The 25,984-nt window shown below is 35.9% G+C and overlaps 5 protein-coding genes across 21 annotated transcripts in view; 2 read left to right on the top strand and 3 right to left on the bottom strand.

Moving 5' to 3' along the window:
* LOC105212972 (protein boule) overlaps nt 1-13,789 on the bottom strand; it is a 33,321-nt gene extending 19,532 nt beyond the window's left edge. For 4 of the 17 annotated variants that reach the window (XM_011185455.3, XM_029041414.2, XM_011185409.3 and 1 more), the window contains exons 1-4: nt 9,211-9,365; nt 8,016-8,153; nt 534-1,116; nt 166-319 (exon numbers count right to left, since the gene is read on the bottom strand). In XM_011185455.3, the coding sequence (XP_011183757.1) occupies nt 166-319; nt 534-649 (270 nt within the window). In that variant the 5' untranslated portion in view covers nt 650-1,116; nt 8,016-8,153; nt 9,211-9,365. The other 13 variants (XM_029041418.2, XM_029041412.2, XM_029041422.2 and 10 more) reach the window with 11 other exon arrangements.
* A 319-nt stretch (nt 13,790-14,108) lies between these two features.
* LOC105213001 (valine--tRNA ligase) lies at nt 14,109-17,659 on the top strand. The gene is made up of 7 exons (XM_011185478.3): nt 14,109-14,282; nt 14,341-14,780; nt 14,845-16,110; nt 16,171-16,620; nt 16,694-17,150; nt 17,217-17,395; nt 17,451-17,659. The coding sequence occupies exons 1-7, from the start codon at nt 14,177-14,179 to the stop codon at nt 17,499-17,501; spliced, it is 2,949 nt and encodes a 982-aa protein (XP_011183780.2). The 5' UTR covers nt 14,109-14,176; the 3' UTR covers nt 17,502-17,659.
* Nucleotides 17,660-17,691: 32 nt separating this feature from the next.
* On the bottom strand, nt 17,692-21,074 carry LOC105213028 (uncharacterized). Its single transcript, XM_029039807.2, has 4 exons — nt 19,987-21,074; nt 18,805-18,963; nt 18,653-18,740; nt 17,692-18,582 (listed from the first exon to the last, which is right to left on the bottom strand). The coding sequence occupies exons 1-4, from the start codon at nt 20,168-20,170 to the stop codon at nt 17,796-17,798; spliced, it is 1,218 nt and encodes a 405-aa protein (XP_028895640.2). The 5' UTR covers nt 20,171-21,074; the 3' UTR covers nt 17,692-17,795.
* Nucleotides 21,075-21,197: 123 nt separating this feature from the next.
* On the bottom strand, nt 21,198-22,089 carry LOC105213017 (39S ribosomal protein L12, mitochondrial). Its single transcript, XM_054230271.1, has 2 exons — nt 21,939-22,089; nt 21,198-21,876 (listed from the first exon to the last, which is right to left on the bottom strand). Exon 2 carries the CDS (start codon nt 21,864-21,866, stop codon nt 21,315-21,317), a length of 552 nt encoding a protein of 183 aa, XP_054086246.1. The 5' UTR covers nt 21,867-21,876; nt 21,939-22,089; the 3' UTR covers nt 21,198-21,314.
* LOC105213013 (splicing factor C9orf78) lies at nt 22,077-23,436 on the top strand. The gene is made up of 4 exons (XM_011185506.3): nt 22,077-22,346; nt 22,402-22,516; nt 22,580-23,078; nt 23,177-23,436. The coding sequence occupies exons 1-4, from the start codon at nt 22,189-22,191 to the stop codon at nt 23,341-23,343; spliced, it is 939 nt and encodes a 312-aa protein (XP_011183808.2). The 5' UTR covers nt 22,077-22,188; the 3' UTR covers nt 23,344-23,436.
* The last annotated feature ends 2,548 nt before the right edge of the window (nt 23,437-25,984 follow it).

Here is a 25,984-nt window from a genome sequence, read left to right as displayed (position 1 = left end):
ATTTTACTTTGTTTTGCAAGTGTTTCTCTTTATCTGTATGACAAAAAAACCAAAACTAAGATGTTAAAGCAGTAAATGTGCCGTAAATACGAAACAAGTTTTATAATTTTTTTTTTATATTTTATGTTAATATATAAATGCAGATTGCAAGCGAAAACTACTTACATCCGTTTGCAGCCTTTGAGCCTCTTGTTCTGTCTCGAAGGTGACGAAACCATAGCCCTTGCTAACGCCGGCACGATCGACGATGATCTTGGTAGACTTCACATTGCCATAGGCGGAAAATACACGGCACAAATCCGACTCTGTAGTGTCGCCACTGTTTTTGGGAAAATTTTAATTAATATTATTATTTTCTTTTATTAAAGCATGTTGTTGTTGGGCGATGGTCCAAATTAAGTGCATAATATAAGTGAAATATGTGAGAAAGCCATAATAAAATGAATTTTATGAGTAAAAATGCATATAAATAAATATTATATGAGTGTCTTTGTGGATGAGTGTATGTGCGCGCGCGTTGGCGTTAGACTCACCTTATGCCGCCAACGAAAATTCTGTTTGGTATAAGCGTGCCATACTTTGGGGCGGATAGTGGGGCCTCAAGTGCCGCCGTCGGCGCTGCTCCGGTCGGTGCTGCCATCTTGTGCATTGGCTGTGGTTGTATTTTAAAATTTGCAAAGGGAAGAATTTTGACGCTTTTTAATCGCTACCACTGGGCTCAGAATATCCTTTGGATTTATGCGTATGGCTTGTGGTATCTTGTTTTTTGTTTTGTTTTATTTTTTGGTTTTTCTCTCTTATTGTTTTTGTTTTAGTATACACTAATATCTAGAGTGCGACAACCAGTATAATCACTCGCAGTTTATTCGCTATAAATTGCTTTTTTTTTGTTATTAAATGTGTCCGCTCTATTTGACTATTTGACTATACGACTATATTCGCTTTTAAGTACGTAGGCCACGTATTATGGCTGCTGTAAGCTTTTTTTGGCGCTGGAGTGTGCGGTTGACGCTTTCTTTGAAATATGTTTTTTTATATTTGTCCTGTGTTAATGGAAAGCCAGCTTTTTTCTCAATTAACACCAAATTGGATCAATGATCTCCTTTATTACAAATTCTGAAATACACAAATAAAAAATTAGCAATTGTATGTTGTATGTCAGAAAAAATTTGATTTTTCACAAGTCAATATGCTCGTTTATTGTATTTTGTTGGTGTCAGAAAATTTACGCTTCGACAAGGGTTTCAAATATGTACTTCGTATTATTACAAAAACCACATACATTTTTTAGTACAAAGCGTACAAAATAGTATGTACCCGAAAGATCAGAATTAACAGCGAGGAAAGTGTATTGAGTCCTTTATCGGAATTATTTTGAACGTGGAAAATATATACTGCGACCCTAAAGCCTCAATACGATGGAGAAAAATTAGATCATGTCGATTAAATGTATGAAATTCATCATACTCATTATAAAGTATTTATAATCCAAATGTATACCTTTCGAATTTGGAGGTTATAATGTATTAGGTCTACAACTTTGCTTCCGCCGTTTTCCAATAGATGTCTCTAGGGTCAAGCACTGGTCGATTAAATCGATTTTTTTTATGTCGATCTTGGACATTTGTGTCAACATTAACCCAACAAAATATTTGTAGAGATCTGTTTGCATCCAAACATATTCTCAACTGAAAATGCCACTTTTTGAGCGAATTCTTGACATTTGCGGGAAATTTTGCTTTTCTTTTTTAATTCCAAGAAAAGTGCGGCTGGGGCTCATCGACACTTGTAACCGTTTTTATACAAAAAAAAAAACGGCGGAACCAAAGTTGTAGACCTAATATTTCAGAGAAACCTCGGTAGTGAAAATAGATGGATTTAAAGGAAATATCATAAATTTTGTAGAAATTATCCGACGAAGAAATGAGATAATTTTGTATGGTTGAGAAAGGATCTAAAAGAAAACTACACAAATAACAGTATAGTAATCGAAACAAATACTCTCCAATGGGCCCACAAATTTTAAAATTAACAAATATCACCAAATTATATGTATATACTTATATATTATTGCGAATCATCTGAAACAAGTGAAGAGCGCTTTCTATACTCGTGTCACATTTGAGCACATAATTATTTACAACAAATACAACGCATAAAGTAGGAGTACAGTATATAAAAATAAATTATTACACAAAATATCTAAGACTACGTTCTATTGTAGAAAATACCTCTGCTGCACGTATTAAGAAGAATCTTCAATACAAAAGATCTAAAACGTAGCTAGCTGATTTGATTTCTGTTATAAGCAGATACATCTGCATATGTATGCATGAAAATGTGGATTTATCTGCTGCTTCATGTTATTTTTTTGTATTTTTTGGTTGTTTTTGAAAACCATTTTTAGCCTATAAATAAACGGAAAAAATGTATGCACGAACAGTATTCACACACGCCAACAACAGGGGACAGAGTGACAGAAAACACTAATGATGTGCCGGTCTGGGTACCATTCCCATTTACATACTTATAGGTATATGAGCATTTAGAGTACACGCAACAGTATCATATATGGATTTTGAAAAACAAAAGATTCCGTTTGAGAGGTACTAAAATCAATTTTTCTGATTTTTTAAGTAAAATTTTCAAGATTTCCCAAATGCTTTAAGCATAGCAAAGCTTGTCGTATGAGATGTATTGTTTGGCACATAAGTGTATGCATCATATAATTTCAACTAATCTTATTCAGAACAGAATCAACCTCCTCACAGAACCTGTAGGATCTTACTTTAAGCCTTAAAGATTTTCATTGTTTACAAATTAATGTGAGTGTGACGTCATATTAGCGGTGTCGCCATGGAACAATTGAAGTGACAAATTTCAGTGAAGAGAAAATAATTAGAAGCGCAGTTAATTGAAGATCCACGGCTGAAATCTACTTCTTATAAGCCAAACATTAGTAAAATCACAAGCGATAAGCGACCTTCGAGAGTCTGGATCTTTAACAATACGAAAAACGATTTCCACGTGGAAATAATTTGCCCCATAAGAGCACTAAACCACTGCTAACAAACGTGGCCTAAATTTTAGAAAAAACTGATTCTTTGTTTATTTATAGAATGATGTTATGAATGCTATTCGTTCCCATTTATTGCAAGGGATATTTAAACAAAGAAAAATTCACCTGACTGTCACTACAGCAGCATTGCCCAAAATAATTTAGCGAATTTCAACAAATGCAAAATATCAACAAAAATAACAACAAAGGAAATTATTAAAAAATAATACACTCGACAATATATTTATTTAAGTGCAGCGTGGCTGTTGTTTTGTCAACACCATCTATAGATCTTTACTGCAAATGTGATCACAACCACGAAACGTACTACGAACAGTATATACATACATATATTTATAAAAACATACTCGGCGAAAGAATACTACCTAAGGACAATCGTGCTAATCACAATCATTCGATGAAATTATTCTAGTGCATCACTCCGCACTCCGCACTTCTCACCATTACCATTATTTGGAAGGAAAATTCGGTGCACACGAGTATATAGGTATATTCCAATGGGCTATTTTTGGCTTGCTGCGACATATGGTCGGAAGAAAATACGTCGCAAGACATTGCTTCTACACAACTACGTAAGATTGTGTATTTTATTTATGTATGTACGTACTGTATTTAAGAGTTTCATATATGTACTTTTGCGAGCGATTTTTAGTATGTGTTGCTCGAAACATGACCAATACACGGACAAATCTCGCATGAGACTGTCTGCATTCTAAAATCTAAAAATTCACCTTTAGCGATTCTATAAAAACTGAAAACCAAAACATTCTAGTATTGCACAATAACAAAACATAGATGTCTCTTTCTTCTATACAACATACATACATACATACATATAATATATATAAGCTTTTAGGTATTATAGTATATATAGGTACATAACACAAAAGCATTGAATTCTGGGCTTCGCTGTATATTTTTTAACGAGCTCCTTTCATGCGTGTCGCCGATTGGGCTTGTAAATTTCTGTACGAAAGTGAAAATCGTGAAACTTCAGCGGCCATAATGATCATAAACAAATGTACGAATGAATTTATGTGCGCAACTTATGTATCGGTATGCAGCGCTAGATATTATATTTAACGATCGGAATATATACACCAGCATTTGTATGAGTAGTGTGTAGAATGAAAATATCATTATTGTATGTGCGTTTTTGAAACTAAATAGCCGTAACTCCAATCGAAATGAAAATAAACCGAAAACAAAACTCGCATATAGCAGAACCATTGAACCATGGAAAAATGCTCTGAACAATAATTGCACTCCATTCTTTAGAAATAGCCGCATCGAACCAAATAAGGTTAGTTAGTTCATATGTATATTATTGCCGTTAATTACTGTTGCATACGTACATATGTACGCACTTACCATATATATCGATATTTCGGTAAGTGTCTTATATGGTAATATATAAAAGTTCGGATTATGCTTCAAAAATAACAAATTCTAAAATAAAAACACATCTTTTTGTTTTTTACAGTATAGATGAATGTCTAAACAATTTGTATCTTTCGAAAATATTTCTACCCCCTTTTTAATACCCGGGTATAGTCCGGTAAGGAGCTCAATAACGGAAACGGTCAATATATTCGTTAGTAGAGCTGTTGTCTATGTTCTTTAACTCCATTCAACATGAATAAAAGCAATTAAAGCAGTTCAGAAAGCATTCTAGAGTTCTGTAGAGCGGTGAAATGCCAACTTTGTACATCATCCTCATATTAAAGACAGTTGAAAGTATTGTACTTTAATGAATGGAATGAGAATCAAAACTATCTCCAAAGGAAATAATTGTCACAGAATGGGGAAAGTTCCTCTTCTCTGAACCCATATAATCCGTTAGGTTAGGTTCAATGGCTGTTCCCCACCGGAGGAAACACGCTTAGATTATTAAGGACAGTCCTTTGTGATGTACCCCTCACTTAAATTTTAGAATTGACAAAGCGCCTAGAACCTACCACAAATCTGCATAGTTGTTTTTTACTTGTATTTCTGTTAGTACGCGAAGATGCACAAAAAAGTGAGATCCAAAAACTTGTGCCTAGATCTCGCACAGGCAGGTCATTCCAAAAGGAAATGGAAAAGGAAGATTCTACCTCATTCTCCTCCAAGTAACTTCTGCAGTTAGCGTCCGGAACAGTACCGAGTTAGAACTCCTATGACTGGGGAAGAGTTCCCCATACCTATTGCGTTTGACCTTGAGTCAGATGGATCTTGCGAAAGAACAAGTGCCAGTGACTGTCCAGCGTTAGGAACTGTAATCCGTTGGTATTGTGCATATTATCTACATCCCTCTCATCCTTCTACTTCTGATATGAAATTATCCGACAAATGAAGGCTTACATAAATGTTAGGCCTCCTCCAAGTGCTTTCGAGTGGAGAACGTTATAAAAAAAATACATACAACTACATCACTGCGGGCACTTTTTTTCATTTATTTTAAACGTTTAACAGACGCCTTTAAAACCTTTCAATATATGTTTAAATAGTTATATATATTTTGAATTTTCTTTTAAGCCACTTTCAAATGAATATTATTTAAATTGAGTTTTATAACTTAGACTTTAAGCCAACCTCATATGCAACATTAACCTTAGTGTGGGCAACTTTTGCTTTTAGTTTACACTCTAACATGCTCTTGAAAGACACAAACACACATTAAGCGTAAAACGTTGCCTACAATCAGGCGGCAGGCAAGTGAAGTTGAGGATTCAAATGCAAATCGCGGTAAAAAGTGTATTTTCAACATTGGCGGCGGCCCTTTAGCAGGCAATGTCAAACCTCCGAATAAATTAATAATGAAAAAATCACGAGACTTAATAGCTGTTTGCTTAAATTTTATGGCCTGCCCTGCCTGTGCATACACCCTTTATTCGATTAGGTAATGCAACACACAAACTCACGCACACAAAGGCCACACTTATTCCTATATACCGCACGCTTCCTGGATAAATATAAAAAACATAAACTCAACTCAACATTAAGCGCTCTTAGAACTGCTCTTAGTAATGATAAGAGCAATTGAATATGAAGAAAATGAAAGAGTTTGCCGTGTTAAAATGTAACAAATTGTATTGAATTTAATTCTCTTTCGCATGTGCTCAGCCACTTTAGCGTCCACAAGGACCACGAAGGACAAACAGTACTCGCATGTGATAAAGAGCGTGTGTCGTTTGCATGGCCGTTTGGCCATGATAACACGGTACAAGGACTAGTCAGTTTATAAAGCGAAAACTTCTCTTTGCTTTTGTCAAGAGCACAGCAATCGCATGCTCTCATCAAAATGAGCGCATTTGTATTGTTATCAGTACTTCCATAATATTTTAAGAAGTACTTTATATAAACCGACCTAAAATTGGTTAGGGAAATTGTAATTTATACGAACTGGCGTGGAGTTGCTCAAAGTGACATGAGAAAAGTACATATTAAAGTTTACATAAACATTTTTTTATATATGTATGAATGAAAGTAAATATGTACTTACATATAAATATAAAGCATTGCTTTTACTCTTTTTAATACAGTTAAGTACATACATTCTGCTGTGGGGGTTAGAGGAAGATTAAGACCGTTTTGGTAACGAAGTTGTAGCTCTTTATGTAATTTCGGACAGGAAGGGTTTATAGTCCAATTTGGCTTTTATTTGAGTATATACTTTTAAATGTAAGAAAAATACACTTGACAACGTCCATCGATAGTCCGATTTGGTTCACATTGAGACTTCAATGTACTCTTATTGGAATCCTCAGGCAATTTTTATTTAGTTCTAATATGATTTATACTGTTTACCGTCAACATTAAAGCAACAAATTTGATACCAACAATTCAATTAAGGTGCCTAAAATTGTAGACTAGAAATAAAGTCCAGCTCCATTAAGGCAATGCTAGGTCTGTCTAAGTATGTCTTTTCTTGTCTCATAGCTTCATATGTGCCAATTCACACCGAACAAGACGAGCTTCATGTTCATTAGTCAAATACGTTTTTGACTAATCCGGTGTGGTTTGAGCCTAAGTAAACATCTTAGAATAAGAAACTGGCCTAGTTAAACAAAGTCATTTTTCAGCAATTTTAATTAATTGATTTGATCGAATTTTAGAGGGATATGATAGGATAAGTATTGAACCTTGACAATAAACAAGCACTTTAATGCTAATACTTAGTGAGCAAACGAAAAATTTCATGTTGACTCGAATTTACTTAGTAAGAAGCAATTCCTCATTGAGTAGTTCCAACGGTCAGCCCTAGTGTTTGCAATACCTTTATAAATGATTGTAAAAGTGCATGTGCATGTGTGCATTTGTTGCTTCCTATTTGTCACCACAATCGCTGTGCGAACACGCTAACTTACACAGTAGATTATTTTTTTTTTTTTTTTTTTTGCTTTTTTAAATGCGACGAACATAAAAAATGAATTATCTCGAAAATGGCAATTTATTTATAAAACACTACTGCATACTTTACACTTACACCCCACGGACAGATCTTCAAGACTCACGATGTGCATTTAAATGCACAAAAAAAAAACACAAACACACTCACACACATATATGTATGCGACACGACACATGCTTAGAAGTCGAGCGCATTTCACACATGTGACGATCGATGGGGTTCGAGCGATCGTTGGCCGAGCATTTTTTTTCATATGCATGGCTGTATGTAGAAATGTATTTTAGTACACGTATTTAATGCATTTCATTTTGTTACCTTTTTGTACTTTATTACAACTATACTATACAGACATGTGTATCATGCATTGAGATTTGTGTATGTATGTATGTACAAGCAAGGTTCTTCCTTAAAAGTGCAGCGAAAAATGTTAGATATTTATGTGAAATGGAAATTAAATGCACATACATACATACACTTGTGCATACAGTATGTATGTATGTAATGCCGTGTGGCCCAAAATTAAATGCAATCTATAGTAGGTACCTTGTGAAATGTATCCGTAAGATATGCGTCGATCGCCTGGTGACCAAAAACTTGGCTGAAAGCACACGGTGTCACACACGCGAAACGGACGAAACCACTGAATCTCACTTTGTTTCGTTATAAAGCAGAGTGCTCTTGCTGCTTCAATTCAAATTGTTTAGTTCGTTCATTTATTTATTGTTGGTTTTTAGTGTATGGAAGAGAAATATTTAATTATTTTCATGATATGATTATTTCAAGTATTTGTCTTTTAGATAGTGTAACAATAACAATAACAACAGCGTAGTAATTTCAATTTGAATGTAGGCAAGAATATGGGGATGCACTTGCTCCAGGTGCTTGCGACGGCCATAAAAAGGTGCAGTTGCAGTTGCAATTGCAGATACATTTGCCCTAATATGAGCACCGCTTTATATGTGTGTACGTATGTATGTATGTAAGAGCCATATACTAAGCTCATCTATGGGAATTGCCAAGTATTGACAATCAAGTACGCCTTGGCGCAGACGCCCAACAGAATTTGTATCTACTTGTGTATGAGTATGCAAAAAGGAAGCAGAGAAAAAAAACGAGGTTTTGAATTTGCATGGCGTGCGAAAGTTCGTCACATGAATTTCATAACTTTACTTACGCCTTCAGCGAAAACTGTCTAAAAAATGTATATAAATTATCATTATGATATTATTATATCAGATCATTGGGCTTTTGCAGAATTGGTAGTAGAATTGGTAGCAGTTTTGCTTAGTTCGTTCGTATCAAAAACAGTACAGAAGGATACATCCTCCTTTTGCACGCAATGTATGTACATATGTATGTGTGTACGTCGTTCATCCTGCCAAAACTCCTCCCTCACAGGCACTACTAGTATATATGTATATGTATGCACGCTCTTGTCCTCTTGATATACACTACTAATCAGTATACACAAAATCCCATTAGCACACTGTGCTGTCACATACACAATATACGAGAAACGAATTTTTGATTTTTTTTTTTTTGGAAATTTGACACAATTTGCGCAAAAATCAGGCAATTCTTACAACAATTCAATTAATTTCTTTCTGATTATTAGTTGCTTGTTGTTATTGTTATGTTTAACGGTCACAATTTGACTGTTTGACTGTTGAATTGCAAAACATAATAATAATCAATGTAATAAATGTGATTTTCTTTGCCACATTCTGTATTTCCGTACTTTTCTTATTTCACTTTTTATTTTGTATTTTGTATATATTTTTTTAAATATATTTTGTATATATTACTTTTGGCTACTAAAGCTAAGGCAAAATAATAACTAACAACAAACTGGCACAGAAGTGTTGCAATCGACAGTAGAACAACGACTCAATCGGGTGAGAGAATACACGCAGCCAGCAACCAAACGAACTAACCTGCCATGAGAGCTCTGACGGCGTTGAGGCAGTTAACAGACAGTGAAAATTTCTATTTCTAGCTTTCACATGTACACTTGTGTGTGTGTGTGTGTGCGTGTGTGTATGCCTGTTTGGCTTACTGCTCCCATGGCGAATAGCGGTGCAGAGCGTCAATTCAAGTAAGAACGACAATTCTCAAACAATATTGCTCACGGTAAAGAACACAATTTTTTGTGGTTTGCTCTCGTTGAAAATCCAACTCGCACATACATGCGTACATACATATATTTGTACATTGGAGCAGTCGTACTCATTTTCACGACAATTTTCTGGCGGCCACTACACATAGCGGGAGAGCAAACGCATATATTACGAGTATCTCACAATCTCGGCAGACCTATGGTCGTAAAGGCGGCATTGTTAGCTATAATATATGGGTGTCGCAATGTCTGAAAGAATGTAGGTATGTATGGGTTTGATGTGTGTACGCTTTTCCGCAAGCCAAAAGCTGGGATAAAATACCTATCAGTGTGGGAGGCGCAAACCAAAATGCCAAAGTTTTGTTTTTGCATGAAAATAATAATTGAAATCATTGGCAGTATTGTATGTATATATGTATGTATGTATAAATGAATATTGCCATAAATGCATACACATACATACATATATACATACATATGTTAACAATATGAAAATATACAAAAAATGATTTTCAACTGGCCTTGTGGGTATGACAATACGCCTACATACATACATCCATGCTTACATCTAAGTAAATAGCCAAATATCTATGTGCGTCTGTGTGTATGTATGAGCAACCCCTGACCCAGTGATAGCAGTATAAATTCACTTTTCATTGTGATACGGAGATGACAATGCAAATGAGCTAGAATATGAATAATAAAAAAAAACAACGGAGTAGACATGTATGTATGTGTGTGAGTCTGTGTGCATGTAGTCGTCCCAACTGGAGTACCCAATGGGTTGATGTGCACGAAAACAATACAAGTCAAGTGTAGTACGTTGCATGCAGCCACTTTGCTCCATACGAATGCTCTTTTACTGGCTTTTCAAAACTCGGTTAGCGCGTATTACAAAAGAGCGTGCACACGTGCGTATATATTTTTGTGTAAATTTACTAATACACGGCTTCAAGTATACATGTCCATGCATACATACATATGTATGGAGGTGAAAACATGTGTTTGACATTAGTTAGCTTCTACAGTAGCGCTACGTAGACGCTTTGTTAACCTAATATCAAATGCGTTGTTGCTCACCAATCTCACCGGCAGGAAAACATTGAATAATCATGAGAGAGTTGTAAATGAGTGTGGCTGCCAAGCGTTGCATACACACGTGCATATATGCATATATACATTTATATATATGTAAATAGTGCATAGGCATGATGTGAGCTGAGAATTGACTTAATAAACTAAAGGTTTTATTATCTTTTTACTTAAAGCATGTGCAATAATAGCCAGCGAGTTGTATATAAGCTTATATCTATAGATGCACATTTGCTTATGCCTATAGATTTCTATCTGCGCTTTTACATATATAATTGGCGTTTACACCTAAGCTAGATTTTTGGTCGAATTATAAAATGGGCACATACATACATACATGAACTTAAGTGTAATCGAGATAATCCAACATTCCCACACGAAAAAAGTCTAAGACATAATATATAAACATACAAACACATGAACACTTTTACATTTACTTCATTAAAGCCATTAAATAGAGTGAAAACTGCAAATCTGAAAAAGCTCCAAATATTTACGTATGTACATTTATATAAGTAGATACATATGCATGTGTTTGTACATATATACAACTATTTTCATGAAAATTTAGGACAAGTTCGGATATCCATACAAAATATTTACAACACAAGTTTAACTGGTAACCATGAGACGGAAATTTTAATGTAGCCGGTTTCAAAGCTCCGTAAGAAACTGTAATAAAAGCTGTTATAGTGGCATTTAATATTTAATAATACCTAGCAAAATATATACACACATACATATAATACATGGCTTTTAATACGCATACAAAACTAATAAAAAAATCTATTCTTATCATAAATGTTTTTATAACTTTAGTTTATTTAATTAGCTTCGTTAATAAACCATGAACGGTTTATTTGAAATGCGTCCAATTGCACTTACAAAATATTATTGTAACTGACTGTCTAATTTCGACACGGAGTCAACATAGTTTTCTAAGAAAATAATAATAGATTTGTAAGTTATGTGTACATACATATTTATAACAAAAGATAAATTTGCAAAATTAGAACGATTACTTTTGCTTTTTAGACAATTTGATTATTAAAATATTTTTGAATAGGACACATCACTCTAATACAAAAACTAAAAAATTTGACCTTACTTTTAATTATTTATTGAATAATTATATACATAAATTGCTAGTTAAGAAATTCCTTTAAGCCAAAGTTCTTATGCTCAAGTGCATATCGGATTTCTTTCTTTTTAATAGCTTTCGTAGCTAAAAGTAAAAATTTCCCTTTCGCTCACTTTCTCATACTTTACATGCATGTACTTAGTACACTTATACATACCATGAATGTACATATGTATATATTTTGCACAGTTTCCGCCAATATATACAAGCTTTTCCTAACATCTTCAAAGCTCTACCAATATGTCGTATGGATACACATACATATGAATATAGATCTTTATTGAAAAAAGTATGAAAATTACAACTAACAAAAAAACCGCATCCATGTAACTAGTCCGTACTCCCGGTTACAAGTTTTCTCTTTGTTTGCTCTCTTTTGTATATTCCTTTCATTGCATCACTAATATCCCATCCTCCCACTTTTACTGCTGCTGTTTACTGCCTCTCTTGGATCTCTTAGCACAGTAATCCAGTAAACTACCAACCTAATGACACGGAATAGAGATTGCAGAGTTCGCGTGTTTGGTTGACAATTTACTTGGATGTTCGTGTGCTGATTACCAACTAACTTTGTATAAACCTGTATCATGTGTATTTAACTTGCTCCATCAGTTTTTCAAAGGAACATTTCTATTACTTTCAAGTACTATACATATGTATGTACGTATATGTGTGTACAAATTGTCAGCGACACTTTTAGTTTATCCAGGAAGCTTTCATCTGAGAATATCCAGCACGCTGTCTAGTTTAACATGAACAGATTAGTTATTTAAAAAGTTTATAATTAAAAACAGATATTTGAATTCATTCACATCAGTTATTTTTCAATTGTTAATATTGATATAGTATTAATATTTTTTTTTTCAATTCAAAAGCTGCACTAAACGACTTTTTATATGGACGCACACCTAAATTATTTATATGTGTATGTTTTCCACTCAACTCCATCAATCAAGATAACACAAGATACATTCATACATTAAAAAACAAAACTTTATCAAAGTTCCAATGGGCATCTAAACGATTGCATTGCCGTAGAGGTTTGCTCGAATAATAAACATTATCGCATTTCACATGTGATCGATTTGATTAGTTTTGAAGGATACTCTATAAAACAAATAGATCTTTGCGGTGCCGGAACAAAAAGAAATGTATACCACTAATTCACATTAAAATGTTCTAAAAATAAATTGATATGCCGGTAAATTAGCTTGAAAATTGCAACGATAAGAACGCAATTGCATTAAAACTCAATTGATTAAAGCAACCGGAACCGAACTGTGATTACCAAGAATCAATTTCTCTTTTACACATTTGTTATAAAAACCATTCGAACCAAATACTAATTTCGTGATGTACCTTTAAATATGTATATTCAATTCTTTGATATAGATATTAACTTATACAGATCCTGGAAGCGCACACAGAACTAGCGAAATGCAACTTTTACACATTTTACCAAGAAAACAACAATAACTTCTACGTAGATGGTAGGCGAAACAAGGTAAAGAAGAACGTTAGCAAAAACAACAATCACGCCGACTTACGCCACCAGCTTGACATAGTGACCTAATTCGAGATTCGATTACTGGTTTTCTCGGACAACATTTTCTTCACGGCAACACAAGTTCTGCCTATAGACATGAAAAATTTTACTCCCGTTTTGCAAATGCGTTCATTTTAAGTTTATTTCATTAATAAATTCCAAACAGAACTAGAAAAACGCGAAGTAAATCTTATAATTTGCTACATGTGACCACTTACCATGGAATTCTGAATGTATAAATGTTAATAGTTTCTTCCTGCTTTTGCTGGAAAATTTACTACACTCAATGGTTGTCAAGCTTTTATTAGAAAATATCTTCAATAAATCCTAGGATGCTTAACTTTTTTCCGAAAGCACAATTATAATTGGAGCAGCAAGTTATGTTATGATCTCGTATTGTACACTTTTGCTTTATGCTTTACCTCTTCCCAATTTCTTTTTCTTTCTTTGCTATAGACATTTAACAAAAATTGTGCTGCCACTTTTGCGAACAAGTTATGCAACGATTTTGTCAATTGTGTTATTCATTGTGAATTGTTCTTAATTTTTACATTTTCAATGTATGTAATGTATTAGCGTACTTATTTACTGTTTTGTTACAAAAATAATTGCTTTTCTAATTGGAAATTTATTATATAATTAAATTAATATTTTGTTAAAATTGACTGACCTAATCGATATGTAGATTTCATTTTAACTTCACAACGATTTAAGAAAATATGCATCACCCTATCAAACAGCTGCTTTAAGACATTTGGAATTTAAGACTTTTTTCTTATTTTTTCATATTATACATTTACAAATATAAAATGCAATCAAAAATAAAAATTTCACGTGTTACAAATAAAGGATTGCATTTTTTAAGCAGCAGATATGAAAATAAGTTTTCATTTTATCAGAAACACACACTTGCAGGTACTGTCTTATTAGTTTTCATTGACAATTTAAGCTTTAAAATAGTGATTATTTCTAGCGCTTCCGCCTTTAGCACCAGGCTATAATCCTGCATCTGTGGAAAAAGACAAATATGTATTTAAAAAAACACAAAAACATAGTAGTAGTAAACACGGTCCATTTCGAATGATACTTCCCCCACCGAATGTCACAGGAAATCTACATTTGGGACATGCATTGAATGCCACCTTACAAGATGTTATATGTCGTCAGCAGCGACAGTTGGGATATGATGTTGAATGGATCCCGGGAACAGATCACGCGGGAATTGCTACACAAGTGATTGTGGAAAAGAATTTGTTTAAGGCACGTGGTATTACGCGGCAACAACTCGGACGCACACCATTTTTGTTGGAGGTGTGGAAGTGGAAGCGAAAAAAAGGTGATAAGATCATAGAAGATCTACGTAAACTGGGATGCTCGCTCGAATGGAATAGCGAATACTTTACAATGGATGAGGTACATATATTTATTAACAAAATATAGATCTAAAGTTTTTAATTATCATTGCCACCATTTATAGAAACAATCACGCGCTGTCAATACAGCGTTCATCCGTCTGTTCGATGAAGGTCTTATTCAGCGACGCAATTCATTGGTCAATTGGTCTTGCGCATTAGAATCAGCTATCTCTGACATTGAAGTGGACTTGTTAGAGTTAAGTGGACCTACTGCACTAACTGTGCCGGGCCATAAAACCAGTGTAGAATTCGGAAGAATATATGACATTAAATACCGCGTATGCAATTCAAATGATGAAATAACAGTTTCGACAACGCGACCAGAAACTTTGCTGGGCGACGTTGCAGTGGCTGTACACCCACAAGATACGAGATATGAAAAATATCGCAATCAAGAACAAGTTTTTCTCAAGCATCCCTTCCGCAACGAACCAATACCTTTGATTTTCGATGTCAAAGTAGACCAGAACTTTGGCACTGGTGCTGTGAAAATCACGCCCGCTCATGATCTTAACGATTACGAAATAGCTAAACTGCATCTATTGGAACCCATACAAGTATTCACAGAACAAGGGACAATTACAGATACATTTGACGAGTTTAGGGGTTTGCCTAGATTCGTAGCACGCGAGCGCGTTCTGGATGAGCTTTCCAATCTGCAGCTGCTCGGGGCTGCCAAACCACATGCCATGGTATTGCCCATCTGCTCACGTTCAAAAGATGTAATCGAGTACATGTTGCGACCACAGTGGTTCTTGCATTGCAAACCATTGGCAGAGGCCGCCATATCGGAAGTGCGTAGTGGGCGCATGAAAATTCAACCTGAAAACTTCGAGGTGGATTGGTATCGATGGCTTGAAGCATGCCATGACTGGTGTATTTCTCGTCAATTGTGGTGGGGACATCAAATTCCTGCTTACTTGGCTACGGATATTGAGGGCAACACTTGCTGGGTCGCCGCATTGAACACTGAAGAAGCCACCAAACTTGCTCAAACGAAATTGAATGCAGAAATTAGCAGTGTGGAACGAGATCCGGATGTGTTGGACACATGGTTTTCCTCCTCACTGCTGCCCTTCTCTGTATTCAGTTGGCCGTCGTCAGAGTATAAAAGTCGATACCCATTGGATTTAATGGCAACGGGACACGATATTCTGTTCTTCTGGGTGGCCCGAATGGTGATGATGGGCGTAAAGCTAACAGGTGAGGCGCCATTTAAGAAAGTGCTATTAAATGGTATTGTGTGCGATGCACATGGTCGCAAAATGTCGAAAAGTCTGGGTAATGTAGTAACGCCAAAACAAGTTGTACAAGGCGCCAGTCTCGAGGTATTTGCAATTAAACACATTTAATATTCCTATTTTATTTGTATTCTTTTTTTACTAAAGGAGCTGCAAAAGGAGTTACAGGTTTCTTTTGATGCGGGCATACTAAGTCCAGTTGAATTAAAGAAATCCATAAGCGGCCTGAAAAAAATGTTTCCACAAGGCATACAACAATGCGGCACAGACGCACTACGTTTCAGTCTATGCAGTCACAATATAAAGAATCATTTTGTCAACTTCGACGTGGCCGAGTGCTACACCAATAAACTGTTTCTCAATAAAATCTGGCAGGCAACCAGATACACTATTGGTGCTGCTGAGAAGCTGAATTTGTCGCTCACGGACATCGAGACTATGGGAAATTGCCCACTAAGCAAATGGGATCGTTGGATACTCAGCCGTTTGGCGGACACTTTAACCACAGTTGGTCAAAGTATCGAAAAACACGACTTCCACTTGGCAACAGCAGCGCTGAAAACATTCTTTTACAATAACCTTTGTGATGTTTATCTGGTACGCATGCGTCTCATTTCAATGAGGGTACAAATCTACCCGTTCTAATACATATTACGCTTTTGCTTTCCAGGAAACTACGAAACCAGCGATTAATGAAGGCACCGCAAATGGCTATATTAGCTGTGCAACGTTGGCGACTTGTCTAAGTTGGGGTCTCCAAGCGATGTCAGTGTTTACGCCATTCATCGCCGAAGAGTTGCTAAAGTATTTGCCACGAGGTATACACCTGCAGTTGAGTAGATATTTCAATGCTGAAATCGAGGCAGAAATCGAGGTGATATTAGCAATTTGTCAAGCCGTGCGACAGCTGAAGAGCCAAAACAAAATATCGAAAAAGCATGAACCGTGTCTATACTTATTCGCACCGGAGCCCGAGGTTTTTAATGAGCTTGAATTGCACTTGAAGCCAATAAGTGCATTGACATTAACCACAGAGGTGTTTGTGGAATTGCTAACTCCGCACGAGCTGAAGCTGCGCAGACAGGCGTTTCAGTTCTTCTCAACTGCGGGACATCACTGCTCTTTCGGTAGTCAATTTCGAAAGAATTTTTCTTCACTTCTCTCATTGTAATCACTTACTGCATTGCTTTCAGGTTTACAAGTGAACGGGGTCTATGAAGAAATGCGAAAGCAAGTTAGACCCGTCAGTGAATTGAACCAAAAGAAACTCGATCGTCTACAGTCAGAATTGGAGCGCTATCGCATGCGCATCAATGACGAAGGCTTCCTGCGCTCGGCTAGTGAACAGGTGCAAAAACGGCACAATCAAAAGGTATTTATCATTATCCTATATATGTATGTCTAGTATAACTGTTTCTTCTTTACAGATTCAACAACTAGAATTAGAAATAAAAAATATTCGAAATTTGACCAGTTAAAATGTGTTAAAAAAAGTTAGTAAAATGTATAAGGCTTTGTTAAGTTAAACCTTTTTGTTGTTGCCTTACAATGTACTGAGCTTTAATAAAAATCGGAATTGTACAGAAACTATGTATTAAAACGAATGTAACCAAAAAAAAAAAATAATAAAAAGAATCGAGTGAAAAAACACTGAATTATAAATCACACTTTTATTCTCATAGATAATCCTAGGTAATTTTAACGTACTCATATAACGGTGTCATTCACTTAATTGTACTCCCTAAGTTTCTCAAGTTTAGTCCACTTTAACGCTAAACTACCGGACACCCATTCTGCGAGTACGACAAATGAAAGCCCCGATTCGACATGTCCATATCCTCGTTACCGTTCGTCACCGTGTAAAGCACAAACGGTTTCGTCGCGCTCGTTGTGCTCACCAACCCCAGTCCACAGAAACGATCGCTGGGCAGTGACTGCCCACCCTGTGTCGGATTCGGTATGATAATGAAATCGGTTGTGCACTCCTGACTTTGCACTGTAGCTGTGCCAAGCAGCGATGGATCGATCACGGCCACATCATTGGTTAACGTAAACGAATATGCGTCAGAGCTCACCTGACTCCACGTAATGGAGCACATGCCTGCGCCCATGCGCACACAAATGCCATACCGCTGATTGGCGATTTGTCGCGTGCCCGGCACACCAATTGAATTGGCGAGTGAGTTGGCCGCCGAGTCGTAATTGAAGCTGGACACTGTGCCACTAGTGTCCATGTAGTATTGCAAACAGCCAGACGGCGCTTGAGTGGCCGACGCGCAGCCGAGTTGTGATATTTGAAATTGCCATTGGCGATTGAAGGTGTAGCCGGCGGATGTGGCGACGGAAATTGTGATTGGACTGTCGCCATTGAAATCCACATACACATGTTGGCCACTATTCTCACCACAAATTGTGGGCACCTGCGATGCACCGCCCGTTATGGTTAATGTATCGGTGACACAGAAGCCATCGCCGTTCGGTGGCGCTATCGACAGCGACAGGAAGTCAATGCGCAACTGGCAGATATTCGAATCGCATTTCGAGACAACAATTGTGCAGCTGTGAAAGAACGGGAAAAAGTGAATTTTATATGAGAACAATTCTTTTTTGAAAACATTAAAAGCCTTACCGTCCGCCACCGGCGTAAGTGCCTGGATAGCCGGAGTTATAGAAATATGTATTGTTGTAACTTGTCTTGGAGCCGCAACCCATTTGATCTGCAGATAGCATTTGAACTTGTTAATCATAACTTTATTGAATTTTACTTTGTAAGTTACTTACATATGCAGCACACAGCTTGTTGTGTAATGCTGCTGCAGGTGCCAGCCGCCACACCGCCATTGTCACTGCATTCGCCGCGTACCATACAAGTGCCAGACAGTCGATTCGCGCCCGTGCAGACATCATTGGGAAAGCGTCCAATTGTGTAGAAGGGAAACCCTAAATTTAAAAGATTTTGGTCGAAATGAGTTTAAAGGGATTTCTTTAAGAGGTTATTGTGGGTGAGTGAAAGCATAGTTATGTAAACCAGATGCCACTAAATCAATTACATGTCAAAGAAAAGGCACAAATGGAAGAAATGGTAGTTGAATTTCCATTTTAATTTTAGAATGTTGAGATACCACACGAGGCGTGGCAACTGCTGGGCTAGCAATTTCAATTACAGTAATTACCGTTCTCATAAATTCTTTAAAATTATTTTTTTCCTTTTCTGGACCGTTAGGCAGTATGGTAACTATTATATACGATGTTGTAAGAGTTCCAATTACGTAGTACATGAAATTGCCATCATTTCAATTTGTTTAAAAGGTTTAAAGTTCCTAAAAGTATGCTATAACAACGTTACTTGCCAAAATTACTAAAACACAAATAGAAAACTATTTCCTGGTAAATAATACATTGGGTCTAATCATTGAATCCGTTTCGATGGAATGCGGCGGGAAGATTTCACTTTTCTGTTCTAAATAACGCGCCACAGAATAAAACTGTTATCTTTACACGCACAAGTGCTTATGCATTTGTTTGTTTATTTAAGTAGAAAACGTAATTTCATGAGATGATAATTGGCACAAATACAACTTGATCTATGAAAAATGTAAATTGGGTCAAACTTATGGTATGCAGTTAGCACTTCTGGATGGATTGCGCACAATTGACACACACACACTTATATGTACTTATAACTCACACACGACACATGCAAAGACCGGAAATGAAAAAAAAAGCTAATGACAACAACAGTTTTTATAGGAAATTTTTAAAATTACACAAAAAGTAGTTTTCTTGTAGATTAATAATGTAAATGTCTTTTTTTAATGGTACACTTGATGATGATAAATGATTTATAAATTATATAATATATAGATTATACATTTATACAAATGAATTTGTGAATGGAATGTATTTAGGTGAGCTGAATTGAAATCGAATAGTTTTTGTTAGCACTCGCGTACACATACTCACATCTAGGAGATCTCGAATGTGAATGACTTTGGAGCATTTCATTGGTGGTTATCAATGTTTCAACAGGTGTCTCTAATGAATTTTGCAATGATAATACTCTAGGATACTCATCAATATCCTTACACGTAACATAACCGATAATGCTCAGCGTTATCACTCCGGCGATTATGGAGAGGAATGTCATTTTCGCAAATATATTTTCAATTACTTATTATAAATAAACGTTAATTCTTCTCGTTTTAATATTTATTTCTCTTAAATATATGCAAACACACACTTTCCACAGATACAATTTTTTTCAATGACTTATTCTCCTGCGCACTTGTTCTTTCTCAATCACGAATTCACCGCGCAAACATTTAAACCAAATGTGTGTTCTGCAAGAGTTCTCAAAAGCAAATGTCCACGCTAGCATTGATGTAGCCGTAATGAAGTGTCTGCAAGAATTTGGCGCTGCACTGAGTAATAGCATCCAAACTTCTTTTGTTGCTGTTGCAAAGGTGCTAATTACAATTGATCACGCTCGATAGCCTGGGTGTTTGTGTGCATGAGTGTGGTTATGGGAAGATCAGTTACTCCATTGCTTGGTTGCTAGTAGAAATGACCGCGATTGATCGGTCAACATATGAATATAGTTCAACACGAATGTTTGTTGATATTTTGCTTTTAACACGATCGTGACGAAATATTCACTTACTTTGTTGTTGCCTCAAAACGCTTTAAAGCAATTATAATCATTTATCTGTTAGGTTATGTCTAGAATGGTGTTCGCTACAATGTATGCTATGCTAAACTGTTATTTGCGTAACGGTTTTAAATTCACTTGCTTTATCAGAAAGGTATGACAAGCTTATTATAACATTTACTCTTCAGTAACGAGAAAGTAAATATTCTTTTACTGAGGCATTGGAAGACATCTTGCTTAAAAAAGAAAGTTAAATTAAATAAATGAAGGAAATATGAACCGTTAATCGCAAGGCACGTGGAAAGAAATTTGGAAGAAACCACCTATTGAAATCGAGTATGTGATTAGATTGCTTTAGAGGCTTGTTTAGCTTCTATTTATAAACAAATCGTACTTCTGTTTCTTAACTTTCTGATTACTGAATTTATAAATCGAAGTAATGAATATTCATACATACGTGTATTCCTCGTTGAGCGTTTTGTTACAATTAATTACCGTATTTAGTTGAAAATAAAACAATTGCTGATTTTTGGTAAGCACAAATCAATGTGTGTAAAACTATGTTTGTATTTAAGAATAACGAGCGCTACATATAATACAGCAGCTCTAACAGCACATTTAAAACTCAAGCAATGCATCCATTCTATTCAATTTCAATAACAGCGCCAGCTTTGCTAAGAGCTTCTTTGAGCTTTTCGGCTTCATCTTTGGGTATGTCTTCTTTAACAATTGTTGGTGCACTTTCAACGAATTTCTTAGCTTGCACCAAATTCATGCCTTCCAAGAGATTCTTTACCTCCTTGATTAGCGCAACCTTTTGCTTTTCATCGAATTTCAGTAACTTGACTTTGAATGCAGTCTGCACCTTCTTTGGAGCGGCTTCTTCCTCTTCTTCTTCAGCAGAAGCTGAACGCGCTGGCCCGGCAGCAAATTGTGGTACGAATGATGTCTCAGGCAAATTTAATTTCTTTTTAAGCAACGCGCTAAGCTCAGAAACCTCAAGTAAGTTGAGTGCCGCAATACTGTTGACTAGACTGTCCAATTTAGGGTTTGGTGGTTTGGCAGCACCCTCTGGAGGTGGGGGTACCAATTTGTCGGGGGCACCAGCGGCAGCAGGCGCTGCTTCTGCCGAGTACATACGTACACGGCTGCTGTGACGAGTGAATTGACGCAAAGCGAGGCGTGTGAAGTTCATATTGCTAATTCTGAAAAACGTAAATATTTGTAATTAAGTTATGTTTTTAATTAAATGATTTTTGGAGCTCACACAAATTTTTGTTATCACAACGTGCCTGTTATATGATCGTCGGTGTTTCAGCTGTCAAATATATACCTGTTTCGTACTAATTGTTCACAATAGATATAACTTTGCAATTGTGAATTGGGCATGATACGAACGAAGTAACAAAACAAAAGCTGAAGATTTTAACATAAATTATCGTGGAAAGTACAATAACAAAAATAATCAAGTAAATATTTCGTAAATTGGTATTAAAAATTACAATTGTAAATAAAACATGTCCGAAGAGGTTGCGGTAAAGTTAGAAAATGTGGAACAAAAATCGGATGTTGAAGCAGAGAGTGGGAAGATTGTTTTTAAAAAGAAACCACGGAAGAATCTACGACAGAGGAAGCCTTCACATTCTGACGAGGAAGATAAACCTGATGAAGATATGTATGTAGAAAATTCAGTAGTACGAATCTAAAATAATGAATACTTTTATTTATAGCGCTGTCTTGGAAGAAATAAAGGAGCGTCAAAAGTTGCGACAACGTCCCCACGGTGTAAGTGTCATTGGCTTGGCGTTGGGCAAAAAATTAGCACCCGAAGAAGAAATCACCATAGTAAGTTTTCTCTGTAATTTTGTAAAAATGTTATTAAACAACAACTATTTCTATATTTTGCAGAAAGACCCGTTTAGTGTAAAAACTGGTGGGTTGGTGAATATGCAGGCTCTGAAATCTGGAAAGCTGAAAGAACCTGAAGATGCCTATGATGTAGGCATTGGAACACAATTTTCGGCAGAAACAAATAAACGTGATGAAGACGAAGAAATGATGAAATACATTGAACAAGAATTGCAAAAAAGAAAAGGTTTAGCCAAAACAAATGCTGAAAACGAAGACGGTGATCCAAATAAATATTTAACACCCGAAGAGGCAGCCCTACTCGCATTACCCGATCACTTGCGTCACTCCTCCTCCAATCGCTCCGAGGAGATGTTATCCAATCAAATGCTAAATGGTATACCTGAAGTAGATTTGGGCATTGATGCGAAAATTAAAAACATTGAAGCGACTGAGGAGGCCAAACAAAAACTACTGCAAGATCAAAAGAATAAAAAAGATGGCCCTTCGCAGTTCGTACCGACAAATATGGCAGTTAACTTTATGCAACATAATCGATGTAAGTGTATTATTTATTCTTATTATTTTTTACAAATGTTTAGTATTATATAATGCTGAAATGTTTAATTTATCATCTAATTATTATATTTCTTGCAGTTAACATAGACGACAATGAACAAAAACGTCGCAAACGTGATTACATAGCCCAAAATGCACAACAACAACAGCAATCACATCCTCAGGCCGGCACTGCGAACGGTGTCAAACGTGCCACAGATGATTATCATTATGATAAATTTAAGAAACAATTTCGTCGTTATTAGATTTAATTGTAGGGAAAAATATTAAACGAGAATTAATAAAATAATATATAATTCTTAAATATAAGAAATAAAATATATAATTATTGCTATTGACATACAGTTTGGATATTAATTTCGTTCGCAATATTATTTTAAAGTAAAGATGACCAAAGCTAATTTCGATGCGATTTATTTCCTCAAGTACTTTCAAATATTTACACTTTTTAATCCAACCAAAATTTTTATAGATGTACTCTGCAATCCATCTATTTACAAACTAAGTACCTCTACACACACATATACTTCCAAACACACATATAATTTTATGTTAACGACAAATCATTGTCGGACCATCAAAACACTCGCGACGTTTGGGCAATATAATTTGCTTTATATTTAAATATATCTCACAACAGTCACTGTCACACACACACAAACAAACACTTTAGTGTACGCAATTTCGTCCGCTTCCCACACCTCCGCCACTTGCAGTGCATTTACCCAGTTCATTGTGTTCAAACGATGCGGCTTAATAAGTTATTCAAGCATTACCAATTCGTGCCACAAATCGAATTAAGTACGTGACTCAAATGCAACGCTCGCCACAGCCAATAAACACCAACTAATGTAAATACAAATAAAACAACAACAACTACAAGAAGGAAGTAAAAATAAAAAAAACAGGAATAAAATCAACGTTAATGTTCAGTGAAAATGGCAGAAGGCGCGACTGAGGTCCTTGCTTTGGCACACAAATAAACGGCCGTCATTGCGCTGCTCGTCGCTCATCAACATTTCGTAACAGTTTGGCAACTAATTAACGAAGGTTTGCTGGAATTTCAAATTCGAATTGCTTGTGTACTTGTATACAGCCATACATACATATACACACTCATGCTGTATTTAGTAGTGGTGGCGCCTTTCCTGTCTGCTTTTGCATGTAATTTGCTGCCAATAAATTACATTTTTAATTTATGGTTTAGAAAAGGATCCAGGAGCTTATATACCCCACATCATGCATTTGAGGTCGCGATGTTTCTTTCAGTTCCATTTTAGCAGGCACAAAATTAGGCACTTGATGCCTGAATATTTGCACGTACCGACCACAACAGTTATATTATTAAGTAAGACACCGCTTATTTCGGTTTGGCTCCTTTCGTAACTGGACTAAAAAGTCTACGAACGAGTTTTTAAGCTCAAGAATAGATGGGAAGATTTGAAAATAAAAATAAAAATTAATTTTCTCTATCAATTCTTGAATAAATTCAGATCATTTACATAAATATCTTCAAAAAATAAAAAAAATCTTTTGCCATCTTTGTAATAAGTAATAGTTACTGGAATCGAGTTCTACTGGAATAGTACTGGAATCAATTTAGTAAGATGGAATGGATCATCTATAAAATTTAATGTATTTTTTAATGAAAAGATAAAGCATTGTACATGGATATCAATGTAGTCTGTTTCGTTTAATTAGATAGATCGATTTTTTTGGAGAATAACGTTAGAATAGACTTTTCTTTGATGAATACATATCGAACACCTTTGATATGTCTAAGTTCGAAGTAGACATTATAATATTATAATTGGTATAGGTTCCACAGAAACTACAATTAAGAACCTTGCTACCTAAACTACACAATGATTTACCTTTCTGAACTAAAGCTGAAGAATGTTGTAGGGTTGAAAAGTTTTTTTTTGTTATAAGAACTTAAGTAAAAAGTGGAGTTTAACCATTCGTGAATCAATTTGTCCTATAAGCCCTCTCAACTGGTTCGAGTCTGAGTTCGACATTTCTATTCTGAGTCCACCTATTGTGATCAACTGATCGAGATTCCGTTATTTCTCCAATCCTTATAATTAAGTCGCTCTTTAATGAGGCTTTTCGGTTACTCATAATTCTTGGCGACCAGTAAATTGAGGTGATACACATATATAGTAATGTGTGTTCAAACGAAGTGGAGTTTCTGCAATGACGAACTGGTCTACTTTTGGTACAAACAATATTTCTCAACCATTCAAAGATCACAAAACGTTTGACATCGGAAGTTGGATAGTGAAATCTTCAAGTGGTTCTTACGAAGACTAACGGCTTTGAATTTTCGAACTCCTTACATATATACAAATAAACTTAGATATGCATAGACCCATCAACATCCAATTATACTTCTTACTACATAAAAATGAACATTACCAGCGTCGAAATATGAAAATAAATTGCTTCTCGAGAAAATTAAACGATCGTCTGTCGATGTAGTACGCGGCTAGACAGTCGACTACACATTTCACTGCTGGCAAAACTCTGCGCGTGGCGTACGAATTTCTGCTGATTTGTGCTGATTTGATTTTCTTATAATTCTTCTTACTTAGCTTGCCAACATGGAAGCGGACAAGCTCCTTAGCTTGTGTATATGTATGTTTGATTGTGCCGTTGTAGTTCTTCGTGCGCCAACGAAGGTCAAAGCGCAGCTAATTAGATTTTTGTTAAGCTGCAATCATTGTTGTAACTTCATTTGCGCCAACGTCATCACCATTATTTTTCAACGCCTCCACTGCTGGCTGCGCAGCTCCTTGCCTCGATGGCTCCTTAACAATGTCGGACAATATATTCAATGCTGGACATTGTGCACGCTTGTGGGGCGTCGCGTTGGCAATAAAACAC

The sequence above is a fragment of the Zeugodacus cucurbitae genome, chromosome 4 (genome assembly GCF_028554725.1).
Source record: "Zeugodacus cucurbitae isolate PBARC_wt_2022May chromosome 4, idZeuCucr1.2, whole genome shotgun sequence".
Classification (NCBI taxonomy): Eukaryota; Metazoa; Arthropoda; class Insecta; order Diptera; family Tephritidae; genus Zeugodacus; species Zeugodacus cucurbitae.
This window is presented reverse-complemented; position numbering and strand designations above follow the sequence as displayed.

What these genes read in the sequence shown, in the direction of transcription:
- LOC105213017 (XM_054230271.1), bottom strand. Translation starts at nt 21,866, where the DNA reads ATGAACTTCACACGCCTCGCTTTGCGTCAATTCACTCGTCACAGCAGC.
- LOC105213028 (XM_029039807.2), bottom strand. Translation starts at nt 20,170, where the DNA reads ATGACATTCCTCTCCATAATCGCCGGAGTGATAACGCTGAGCATTATC. An exon ending in ACATTCGAGATCTCCTAGAT is followed by an intron (nt 18,964 to 19,986) that starts GTGAGTATGTGT and finishes TTTTAAATTTAG; the next exon opens with GGTTTCCCTTCTACACAATT. An exon ending in ACAAGCTGTGTGCTGCATAT is followed by an intron (nt 18,741 to 18,804) that starts GTAAGTAACTTA and finishes TGCTATCTGCAG; the next exon opens with ATCAAATGGGTTGCGGCTCC.
- LOC105213001 (XM_011185478.3), top strand. Translation starts at nt 14,177, where the DNA reads ATGCAATCAAAAATAAAAATTTCACGTGTTACAAATAAAGGATTGCAT. An exon ending in ACCTTTGTGATGTTTATCTG is followed by an intron (nt 16,621 to 16,693) that starts GTACGCATGCGT and finishes TTTGCTTTCCAG; the next exon opens with GAAACTACGAAACCAGCGAT. An exon ending in AAAAACGGCACAATCAAAAG is followed by an intron (nt 17,396 to 17,450) that starts GTATTTATCATT and finishes TCTTCTTTACAG; the next exon opens with ATTCAACAACTAGAATTAGA.
- LOC105213013 (XM_011185506.3), top strand. Translation starts at nt 22,189, where the DNA reads ATGTCCGAAGAGGTTGCGGTAAAGTTAGAAAATGTGGAACAAAAATCG. An exon ending in GATAAACCTGATGAAGATAT is followed by an intron (nt 22,347 to 22,401) that starts GTATGTAGAAAA and finishes TTTTATTTATAG; the next exon opens with CGCTGTCTTGGAAGAAATAA. An exon ending in CCGAAGAAGAAATCACCATA is followed by an intron (nt 22,517 to 22,579) that starts GTAAGTTTTCTC and finishes TATATTTTGCAG; the next exon opens with AAAGACCCGTTTAGTGTAAA.